Source organism: Clytia hemisphaerica, unplaced genomic scaffold, assembly GCF_902728285.1.
Source record: "Clytia hemisphaerica strain Z4C2 unplaced genomic scaffold, Clytia hemisphaerica genome assembly, whole genome shotgun sequence".
Taxonomy (NCBI): domain Eukaryota; kingdom Metazoa; phylum Cnidaria; class Hydrozoa; order Leptothecata; family Clytiidae; genus Clytia; species Clytia hemisphaerica.
In genome coordinates, this window is record NW_027103950.1 from 204783 (window position 1) to 216923 (window position 12141).

The following is a 12141-nucleotide window of genomic DNA, read 5'->3' on the forward strand; positions in this document are numbered from 1 at the left end:
TGTTTTGTTAAAACAGCGACAGATCCAGAAGTGACTGTTTTCTTGTGTAGCATCAAGAAAAAAGTTCCAATCTTATTCAATTTTACACATCAGCTGCATTTCAGTTTATTTATTTCTATATCAGAAGCCATTATTTCCTAAAAATAAAATCTTTTTGAAAACAAGAAGCTAAAAAATGAAAGTGATTTTTAGGTAGAATTTTCACTCATAAAACTTTATTAAAACTTGAGCAAAGACTATAAGATATGACAGAATGTTGAAAAGGATTTATAAGGAAAAATCTTTACAAAATTTCTTTGGTTTGAAAGTCACTTGACCACTAAAGCAAAGAAAATGTTCAAAAAAGTATGAATCAACCTCCTCGCTTCGACCGCCATCTTGTTTTGTTTTGAAAATTGTTTTGAAGGAGCGCGGAATCAGAAAATATATCTTTTATAGCCAGTATCCGACTTTAGCAAGCTTTTCCCTCTCTAGACGGCAAAATTAAAAAGTGTGTTACTGGTTTTAAGCGCCGCGGTTTCTACCAAAACGGACGGACAGACAGCGGAAGGACGGAAAGTTGCAAATGAAAGGCCCTATCGCTAGCGCTGGGCCAACAAAAGGGGAGCTTTTATTATTACATCATTACTCGTGAGAAATCACAACCTTTGTTTAAGGTAGTTATTGGTTACCGATTTGTGTTGATACTAAATTCTCTCTGTATTTGTCTCCTTTGTAAAGAGAAGTAGAGTTACTTGTGAGTTTTTGTTGGTTAGAAAATTTACAGAGAAAAGAAACATCTTTTTTTGTACTACAAACTTCTTATTGAAGAATTTCACAGAAAAAGAAGGTTTTCTTGTATATTACATTTTGTCATTTGTATGTGAAAAATTCTGTTTCAAGGAATAGAGAATTCTGTTTGTTGCCATCAATTTGTACAGATGAAAGTTTTTTGAACCATAAGGTAGCCTAAGGTAGTGATATTTTGATATATTATATGACCATTTTTAACAATTTTTACAATACTTATGAGTATTCTTTCCACTGCCACACCCTTTTGAGTTTCGGTTGTTCTAATTTTCCGGCCCTTTGAGCATTAAACTATTCTTATCCTGTTCTTATTTTCACGTTGTGTTACTTTAGTCTTTGCTCCCTGGATTTGCATTTTAAGTTAATTTGCTCAAGATTCCAGCACTAGGCTTATTAGGATTATTCATGTACACGTTTTTTTATAAGAGCATGAAGCCTTCGGATGTTCTTACTTTGAGTTTTAAGCCTGAAAATGTTCTTAACATGTTTTTATTTTCACCTCTTCATAAATTTTTGCTCATTTTTTCCTAAGAAATCGGGTGTTTAGAACCCGCAAAGCCTTAGAATATTATATAAATTTTTCTTAATATTTCGGCCATCGAAGGCTTATATATATTGCTCTTATAATAAAACGTGAATTGTTTTTATTTGGTTGCATTTTCCAGGGTTCAAAGGGTTGCCTGTAACTAAACAGGTCTTTCGATAAGCTATAAGTATACGTAACAAGCCGTCGTTCTATTCAAACATAAGACTCCATTACCGGATCTCATATTTCGATGACTTCCAAAGGATGTTTCCGATATTTTCCCCGGGCTAGTGGACGAAAAGTAGAAGGTCGATACTGGATCAGTAGTGTAGACAAGAGGGGCGTAAAATTTGTGTAGGAGAACAGATTTTTATGACATTACAATTATCTTTTTATACCATTATAGATGATTACAGTGTCATAAAAATCTGCTCTCCTACACAAACTTCGCGCCCCTCCTGTCTATACTACTGGGGATAATAGCTCGTGTTTTACTGAAAGACTGGCAACTTTTTTTGACTTTCTTATGTTTAAGGATTCCGCCGAAAATGCCAACTTGCACACACATCAATTATCACCAAGAGGCTCAACGTAAACAAAGACAGATCGAAAGAAAAAATGCTGCTCTTGTCAGACTTCAAAAAGAAAAAGTAAGGCTGATATACATTACGTAATGTTTTCTACGGAAACACCTGGGCTTATGGAAGTAGTGGAAAATTTAAGCATGAGAAAAATTGTTTACATTTTGCCAATACTGGACAATCCGTAGAAAACATTACATCATGAATACACGTTTTTTAGAATTAGAGGCACTACAAAAGCCATCACTTGCAAAGTAAATGGCTTGAAACGTCAAAACTTAATTTTTTAGCCACAGGACAGGGTAAATTTTCCTTTCGAAAATACTATACACGTTTTGAGATTTAAGCCAAAATCTTTTTTCCAATTTCCTTAGAAATCGGGTGTTTTAGAGTCCCAAAAACCTTAAGACGTTCTTAACTTGTTCTTAGCATTTTTGCGATCGAAGTCTTATACCGTTTGTTTTTATATAAAAACCTGTAAAAGAGAAAATTATCTAGAGAAAAGTGTTTGTCAATTTCGTACCCAGAGCTATTTATACCACTTGAATTTTTACTGATACACGCTTTTTATAAGAATTAACCTTAAATATGTATTTTCCAAAAACTAAAATGTTAAAAAAAATAACTAAAAGTTTCATGCACTTGCGTACAATCATCAGATATGACTAAAAATAGTGTTGAAAAGAAATTTAGGTACAAGGAAAAATTCTGATTCATTAAAAAGTGATTAAAACATGTGATGGAAGATTATTAAAAGATCGTTAAAAGATAAAAAAGACAAAGGTAGTAAAACTGTAGAATTCTCAAGGGTCTGGTGGAACCTCTTTGAAGTTTTACGTAGAAATTAATTCAGATGGTTTATTTAATAGTTTTTCCTTTGACAAAATAATGTGGTACTTTTCCGTAAGGCATAGATCACATAATTTGCTGCCATTTTTGTACGGTTGGGCGTGGTCGATAACTTTCCATTTTAGAATAGCGCACTGCGCTGAATCTAAAAATAGATTTTATTTTTGACATAATCATTACTCTCGATGTGTTTGTACGAGTTCCAATCCCATCAATCTTTGCGTTAATCTCTTTTGCACGCTAATTGGATCGTTTGACAAAAGATATATAACAGCTTGCACGTATCTTTAATTGAGCCGCGTTGAATTGTGGGATTGCAACTCGTACAAATGTCAAAAAAAGTGAAAAGTAATAATTATGACGTATGCGTTGCGGAGCGTTCGATGGTCTTATTCTTAAGAATTTACCTTATAAGAATATTTATGATGAGATTGGCCAAAAAATAGAAATATGGTAAGAATATCACCATCATGGAGTTTGGCAACATAACCTAAGAATGCCATTTTTAGAGCATTTTACCATTAAATTGCCATTCATCAATCAGCAAATTTTCACGAAAATGTCAAATTGAGGTATGTATTGCATGCTAGATTTAGGTTGGGTTTGGTTCCAAATCGAAGAATACCGTAAGAATATTTCAGGATGATTTTCATCGGAAAGTTAAGTGTGTAGACGTAATACCTTACGTGGATATATTCTGGCGGGGATTAAAATTAGCGAATCCAAATTAAATCATCGCCAAAATTTCTAAATTCGGCAATTCACCAAATTAAATCTCGCCAAATTTTTCAAAATTTCCCTTTCACCAAATTAAATCCCATCCTCGCCAAAATTAAAAGAAAATCATGTTTTTAATCAATTCTGAACTTCAACAAAACACCTTAATAAAAAACACTTTTTTTTGTCTTTCACCAAATTAAATCCCTGCCAAAAATCGCATTTTGGTCACTCGCCAAATTAAATCCACGCCAAAATTTATCCACTTAAGGTATAATCGTGTGCGTTTCGTGAGCACTATCTGAATCATAAAAAAGCGAATTTATGGACTGGGTTCGAGTTTGACTACTTGTTGTTTAACAAGACAGGGACAAGATTGTAAAGACTTTTTAAAAGATTTGAGGTAATTTTCTTTTCACGGACAACGTGATAAATCCTATGCAAAAGTATTCAAAATCTGTATATGTGTAACTTAAAAAAATACTTTTAATAGACAATGGCTAGCGGATTGCTAAAGTTTTAAAAAATCAGGAAAAATTGTGAACAACTTTTTGATATGTTTTTACTCAATTTGAGGGTGCTTGAATTTGAATGTTCCCAAGCTTGAAAACCTGCAGTTTTCTTGTAATTTGCGATTTTTACGTTTTTAGGTCTTTTAGGTAAAATTGTATATATATAGTATGAAAAAATAAAATGTTTTCTCCTGTCAGAACTACAAACAACAAAGAGTGGCCGAATTCTTTTTCCTCTTAGAGAGACGATGTTACAATGAAAGGGTAATTAGTCCTCTCTGGGTCCCTCTGTCTTTATCCTGGCTTGGGACAGGCTGACTGTCATTTAAGACAGTCAGGCGACATTACCCCAGCGGCCTGTACAAGATGACAGCAAACTCCAGGTAGACTGACAGGAGAAGAAAACAAAACATGAATCAACAAAGGTGTAAACACCTTAGACTCCTTTGGAGCCGACTGCACTATATATACGGGTATATTGTATATGATTTTCGGGGGTTCTTCAAAATCAAAAGAGACCTATACCACGTGATATAGCTCTTCAAACTAAAACTAATCATATCATGAATATATAAACGACTGGACATCCATCTCCTTTGTCTTTTTGAAGATAACACAGCTAGCTTCGTTGCCGCCTCGTTAAAGGCATAAAATGAAACAATAGATTTTGATGATATACCACTTGGGAATACCGTGCTAACAACGTCAAAACTTCGACAAAAGTCTCTGTTGTTCTACTCTTCTCAAGTCTTTTATCTATATCATAACAAAGATAACAGAGACAAAATCATCGTCAGCTTGTCAAAACTCCGGCTAATATTTCTAAATTTTGACTTGAAAGTGTCTAATAATTCTAGAGAGTATCACATTCTAATTTCGATATTCTTATTACACAGGCTCTCAACTTTGGCAAGCTATGAGAGTGTCACATTCTAATTTCGATATTCTTATTACACAGGCTCTCAACTTTGGCAAGCTATTTTTTTTCTTTTAGTCTTAAAAATAATTATTGGAGTGACAAAAGGGATTCAAAAGTATACACCCAGTTGTAATTCTGCATTTCAGAGTTGAAAATGTTGATAAAATATATAAACTTGTAAAAAAATTCGAAAACAATTTTTTTGTGCATTAGGAGTAATGTTCAAACTCTATCAATCTTTTTACCTAAATAATTCAAAGAAATAAAATTATGACGGAATATTGTCGGATTTTTCATACCAATTTTAAAATACAGGCAGCAACGAAGCTCACTTCAAAGAGACAAGAAAAGATAGATGTCCAGTAGTTTTATGTTCATGATCATATCAAAGTCTCAACTTTTCTAGATCAAAAGTTATCGACGATTTTGTGGTCAAAAATTGATTGAAAACAGGGAATTTCCCCTCAATCTGCATAATTTATGCAAAATTTCAGGGAGCTGGCCACGGCCTATAATGAATCTGGGTCACACCTTTTGTGTTTAATTTAGAGGAGTTTTAAATCTCACATGTGACGTTAAATAGCTAATTAATCATCTGACGTCAAACAGTTTTTTTTAAATTTTGACGTCACACAAATATTTACTGATATTTATTTTCTCAAAACAAAAAAATTCTTCAACAACAAAACAATCAAGATCTAAATTTTATCGAAGAAATAAATTCTTCAACGCAAATCAGTACCGTACAACAGATGGGAAACACGTTACAATCTTCAAAATCTTAAATTTCTTAAAATCTCGTAAACTAAAACACTTTTTCAAAATGGCTGCTTATCACAACGAAGCCCTTCGTAGACAACGTGTTATTGATCGTAAAGTTGAAGCGTTGGCTCGGATATCAATTCGTCAGGTTAGATTCCTTTTAGGCCTCAGAACAGTGTACATTACACCCCTGTCTCAGTGCTCCGAAAGAAGATTTTCAATTTTTGGCCTCAAAATTGTATAAATTACTCCCCTGTTTTAGTGCGACGATAAAAGGTTTTCAATCATCCGTCAGGTTAGATTCCTTTTAAGCCTCAAAACAGTGTACATTATACCCCTGTCTCAGTGACCCGATAGAAAATTTTCGAGCAGCGGTGATAAAAATTCTCATTAAATCTTCAAAAATAAAATCAATCACTCCATTTCATAGTCATAGTTAATCAATTTTAAGGCAGTTTTTCACAAACTATACATAAGAACAAAAGGCTTGATGGCTAAAATGCTAAGAACAAGTTTAGGAAATAAAATTTTAGACAAAAATACTCACAAAATGGTGAAAATATGCAGCATGTAAGAAGATTTTTAAGCTTCAAACGTAAAAAGTTTAAGAACTTCAGAAAGCTTCAAAAATTTTGGATGTTCTTATGAAAAACAAAATATAACTTTCCAAATTTCAATTTGAACGAGGATTGTATTTTTTTCACTGAAGATGATTTTTTTCTCGGTCAAATTGCGGAAACGGGGCATCTCACCACGGATTCGTAACACTTAGAGGAAATATCATTTAAGATGTGTATTAAATGTTTTACTGATGTATAAATGATAAAATACAGACGAATAATTACCTTTCTATAATTCCCACAGGAAGAAGAGGAGAGAAGGTTGAACGAAGAAATCCGAAGACAACAATTCGAAAAACTCGAACAAGAAGAAAACAGACGTCTAGAACGTGAACTCCATCTTCAACAATGCGGTGGCAAAATCAAGCCAACAGGTAATTTAGTAATCTCGTCCCCGTGTATCCCAGGCTTTATTTACTTTATTTATTAACGCCAGAGAATATTCTGGTATAAGGCTGAATGCCAACTTTACCCCCGTTCCAGGTTTTATTTATTTTATTGATTTACGCCAGAGAATACCCTGGTGTAGGCTGATGCAAAACTCTTTCCCGTGTATTCCAGGCTCGATTTACGTTACTGATTGACACCAAGGAATATTTTCGCGAAGGCTAATTTTAGCTCTCCCTCTCTTTTCCAAAGCAATGCGTTGAAAAATCTGACTAACTTTACAAATATGAGCGGCAATGCAATGGTTTTAATATCCAACAACAAATGAAATTACGTATTTCGTGCTCCAAAACCAAACAATGCCAGGGTATTATCTGGTGCTATCAGTAAGCATCAACAAGCCGATAATACATCGGGGACGATGTTGCTTGATAGTTTTAAATACGTTTCTAAAATAAAAATTCTATCGTACTGAAGCTGTTCTATTCTTTATTGATTGCTAACAATACTAGCCCCATTATCCCCATTAATCATCCCAGACTATTTCATTTTTGTAGTCCAAGGGAGGGGGAGATCTACCACTCTCGATCATCTTGGATCTCTAGATGATAAATCTCAATGAAAATCAGTACATATCATAAAGATATTTCTTAAATTCTTTTTTCAGTTGTATTGAAGTTTTTACAAGATGCTCACATAATTGGTTATTCAAAACAATAGAGATGACGCGTTCTTTAGAAAAATATAATAAAAGTTTTTGTTTGAATAGTTAACGACCAATCCAATGACAAAAATTCTTGTAAATGTTCAACTTGACCCTCTTTTTTAGGCTACTCAAGTAAACAAACACAAGTGAAATTTCAAACCCAGTCCGATTTACGACACCAGTCGAAAATTTTACGAGATCATGGACTTGTTATGGGTCACGTTAATGGACAATTTTTCTCGTAAATATATTGACAACAAAAATATTTATCTTATTATTTTTTGTAATGTTTTAGTGTGTGTGATTTTAATGTACAAATAATGATTTGACAAAAGAGAAATATATGATTTTAAGGTGATGATGTTATAATATGGGTTTTGTAATATAATTAAAGTCTGTCTCAAAATAATTTGCTGCTGAGATAAAAATGGCTGTAACTTTTGATAGAATTCGAACCAATTACGATTTTATGCTCGTTGAAAAAATATTTGTAAGTGAAATATTATCAAGCAAAAAATGAAAAATGACAATGAAAAATGAAGAACAAAAAAATCAACTTCTTGTAGAAATGTGGTATAATTATCATTTTCACAGGAGTGATTCTTTAATCTTTGACCCATCATGACTGTGAAAAAATCTTTCAAAAATAATCATCAACCAAAAGATATTTGATCGACAAATGGCTGTTTCTTGTCGTTTTTCTACTTTATAGAGTCAATCAGCAATAATGGTACGGGAAAATTTAACTTCGGTATTCAAAATACTTTAACAGTTGTCGACCAGTATAGGCCTTCTCATGAATAAGGCGTAATGGTATAGTGGTTATCATCTTTGACTCCCACCTGGGAGGCCCGAGTTTGATACCACCGTGTCTCTACGATTCACCTGGCAAGTGAATATACTTTCGCCCGGGTCAATCCATGCTATGTGAGGAGAATTGGGTACCATTACTCTGATACAAGAGTGTGGGTAGATTAGACTGACCTTGTGAGGTGCTGTTGCACTCATAAGGTTCGGCTTTGCGTGAGCATCGCTCTCCCAGTGTCGTTCGAGTGTCGTGGTATACGCCATGGCTTGACAGCTCGCGTCGGTCAAGTCGCAGTGTCTGTCAGCGCCGCGATTCCTACTCCTTTGTGGGTAGGACCCATCAATGCATTCGGAGGACTCATATCTATCATCTATTTATCTTGCGGGTAATAAAAAGGTATCTTAGTAATTCAGATCACTTGAAACCCATCTTTATCTAAATAAAAAAAGCGATTGATTTTTCATCAAACATTTATAAGAGCTGCAAAAAGTTACTGTGAAGATATATACTCGTACATCCACAATTTTGATGCTGCTTAAGATCCAAGGGAATAATGATGGACTATCAACTTAAATAATTCTGCCAGGTCTATTTAGTGGGTTCCCTATTCAAGAAAGTCTACCTACTTTCAAACTAACCACATGCGGTTGCGTCCAACAAAAGATGCCACAGTTCTAAGGGTTGGTAATATAATATTTTGCTTAACCATCAAACGCTTTCTGAGTACTTATTGGTTTACTTAGGTCAATAACAAAACATAATGATTTTGAGTTTCAACAAATTATTTTCACCCACAATCAGCAATTTTTCTAAGAAATGGCAGCATTAGTACAGGATGATCAAGTAACACCTTGTTTAACCTTCAAAGCTTTAAATACTATATTTTTGGACCTGCGCATAGTGTTCACTTCGATCTTCAGAGTAATGTTTAAAAATCGGGGAAATTCAAAATTAATTTTTTATAATAAGTGATGTTGAATTTCTTAAAATCTTTTGGGTCAACAAAGCCCTTTGTCCAAATTGTACCCATAACTTATGGGTGAAATTTGAATACAAAAGTTTTTTTAAATCAAGGTTGCTCAAAATCGGGTAATTCGGGAAATGTTTGATTTTAGATCCCTCAAAATCCTGCCATATCCCGCGTAAGATCCCTCTAAATCGGAATCGGAATAATTCCCGATTATGAAGGAGTAGAGCTATGAAATTTTCACTGGATATCCGTTTTATTGTTCTATATCGGATAAAAAAATAACGATCTTTAAACATCATTAATTTTTCTTCACAGCCAAAATTGAACAATTTTGAATCCGAAGAATCCGATTAAAGATCGCTGTGGTTTTTGTGTTTTTTTTTTCGTGGGGGCAATTTATTATGTCAGTGTTAGGAGCAGGCAGCTTGCTTGAGACTCGGTTGAACCATGGAGGTATAAAGGTATAAAGAAACAGGAGTTACATGCTGTTGTAACCGAGCTCGCCCTATAATTAAAAAAGTTACGATGTATGCATGCTTATAATCTCATATATCGTGCATTTTTAATGAGCTCTTTTATCCATAGGTGAAATCTTATTGGCTCATTGAAGCTTTAGAAATTAGATGAGACGATATTTATTGTTTCTGACATCAGAAAATGTTTGGACTAAAAAAGGGCGTTGTAAACTTGGCAATCCTTCATCAAATGATAATATTTTTTGATACTGTCTTTCCAAAACTCTCCGATGACTTTATGTCTGCAAATTGAGTCCGAAATCATGTTACCCTGAGTATCAGAGGTCAAGTTTTCAAAGAGAAAATATTTATTCGCGCTGTGATACTCACGGTAAAATCATGTGTGGGCTATAAAGAACTTTTCATTTTCTGGTTTGTATATATATGCGTATTATGGTTTGAGAATATCTTTTCATAACAAAATTTAACGAAAATAGATATAAACTTGTTTCGTCGACGAAGTTTTATTTAATTTTCGTATATTAGAAGGCTAGAAATCTTCAATACTGATAGTAAGAATGTTCAGAGCTATCTTGAGTTCTTACTAAAAAGTCGTATTTTGTCGGGCGAGCCTTGTATTTTTCCTTTGATATGATATATTTCATAAAAAGAAATAAAAATACTTTAACGATCTTTACCGACAAATTCAACTCCTGTTTTTCTTTATACCTCCATGGTTGAACTTGAAGATAATTCCTAACTAGATTTTGCCGAATCGCGTTTTAGTAACCGTATTTACTAATACTACAAAGATTTCCTTATCAATAAAATAAAACGCGTTATTGGCACAGATATCTGTAAAGCCTAGAAAAGCGACTTTTATCAAAAAGTGAAGCCTAGGTTTGGAAGGATTTCCTACCAAAGTCACGTGACTAAAATATGCAGTTTCACCGGTTTGAGAGATGTGAAATAGCGTTTGCCACCTATTTTTTTTTATCTCGCGCGCCAAAAACAATTAAAACGCTAGATCCTATCCGCGGGCACGAAATTTAAAGAGTCAATTTTTTGCTTCACTTTTTTTTGCTGGAGAAAGCTTAAAGTTGCATATCTAGCCCTTCGGGCTTTACAGATCTGTGGTTATTGGCTTTTTAAAAACTTTTTGACATTGTTGCGGAGCAAGGTCAGCCATTTTAGGTCGATGTCAATAATATAAATGGTAGACGAAGCGGCGTGGAAAAAATGTGAGCACACGTGCAGACTTTTGTAGGTTTGTAAGGTTTTCTTGGAAATGGATGTTGGAATGGGTCTGATGGGCATAGGAAATATCTCGCTGTACAAAAGATGAACGGTATATTCCATAATTTTAGATTTCATTCAGACCTTTTCGCTTTCATGACTGTGTGTATGTGATTTTGAGCTCGATTTTTTGAAAATTTGGAACCAAAGAAAATAGTCATAGACATTATAGATCAAAGAAATTTACTGTTTACTTCAAATGCAATGAGGCTTTCAAAGTTTGTAAATATTGACAGCAACTTTCATGAGGTCCAGCCTGGAAATTGCGGCTTGTGCGCCGGATATCTACGGCATAGATTTGACGTTTGAGATCTGCTGCCTTCATTCAACTTTTCCCACAGTTTAAGTTGGTGCAGCTCAGGGGTAACATTTCTCTTCTTTCCAGACTGGCATGACGTAAATTTTGGTAGCATTTTCAACCAGTTACCTAGTGGAAGTACTTCGATTTGTGAAGTATTTTTACATCATATACCGTCAGTTAGGACCTCTTTGGTCTTTTTTAACATTAGTTCGGATAGAATAAAAACATACCTGATCAACACAACCAAACCTTCTGTCTTGCGTTTACTCTTTCCTTCTCAACAACTTTCGCTTTTGCTTATGTAGGTTTTAAAATCCACAAGTAATGAACCTCTTATAGCTTTATCTGAATAAATCTGGTTGAAAACCTTCTGTCAGGTTTCATTTCGTACGTTTTTTATCCATATGGTGAACCGGTTTCCGCGATTTCCAGAAAAATTGGAACTTTCCCGTGGGCGCGATTGGGCGTACCGCCGTTGCAAAATATTTTTCGTGAAAATTTACCGTATTCTCTAACGCTAATATACTGTAATCTAGATAGGAAAAAAATATAAATTTGATTCTTTTTTTGTTCGTATTTCTAAATTTCAAGATAAAAAGAACTATCTACAAATTATTTTCTTTAACAGGCGTTGAATCATATTTGATGATGTCATAATCAATGCCGTGCATATTTTGTCAGCGCCATGCATATTTTGTCAACATCCTTTTCATTGGATAAATACCACTAAAATATACAAGATAAGTAAACATAAATTTATCGCCCGCGAGCACAGCTTAGTTAAGTGCACCTCTCTTATTCATTATCTAAGAATTGAAGCGGGCAAAGATTACTGCGCGAGCTGATAGCGGACAAAGGTTTTTTGAAGATATTTTCAGTTATAATCCAAGGTAAAACAAACTAAACATAGAAAGGGGGTATTTTTTAGTGCTTTATACGGTGA

General features: G+C 34.1%; 1 protein-coding gene across 3 annotated transcripts; it reads left to right on the forward strand.

The window, feature by feature from the left end:
- Positions 1 to 742: 742 nt before the first annotated feature.
- On the forward strand, positions 743 to 7721 carry LOC136810083 (ensconsin-like). Of its 3 annotated transcripts, none has more exons than XM_067066651.1 (4): positions 743 to 953; positions 1851 to 1965; positions 6520 to 6649; positions 7492 to 7721. In XM_067066651.1, exons 2-4 carry the CDS (start codon positions 1864 to 1866, stop codon positions 7611 to 7613), a joined length of 354 nt encoding a protein of 117 aa, XP_066922752.1. In that variant the 5' UTR covers positions 743 to 953; positions 1851 to 1863; the 3' UTR covers positions 7614 to 7721. The 3 variants fall into 3 exon arrangements, with proteins under 3 accessions (XP_066922752.1, XP_066922753.1, XP_066922754.1); XM_067066652.1 differs by having other exon boundaries at positions 743 to 943; XM_067066653.1 differs by lacking the exons at positions 743 to 953; positions 1851 to 1965 and adding an exon at positions 5696 to 5803.
- The last annotated feature ends 4420 nt before the right edge of the window (positions 7722 to 12141 follow it).

What these genes read in the sequence shown, in the direction of transcription:
- LOC136810083 (XM_067066651.1), top strand. Translation starts at nt 1,864, where the DNA reads ATGCCAACTTGCACACACATCAATTATCACCAAGAGGCTCAACGTAAA. An exon ending in TCAGACTTCAAAAAGAAAAA is followed by an intron (nt 1,966 to 6,519) that starts GTAAGGCTGATA and finishes TAATTCCCACAG; the next exon opens with GAAGAAGAGGAGAGAAGGTT. An exon ending in TGGCAAAATCAAGCCAACAG is followed by an intron (nt 6,650 to 7,491) that starts GTAATTTAGTAA and finishes CCTCTTTTTTAG; the next exon opens with GCTACTCAAGTAAACAAACA.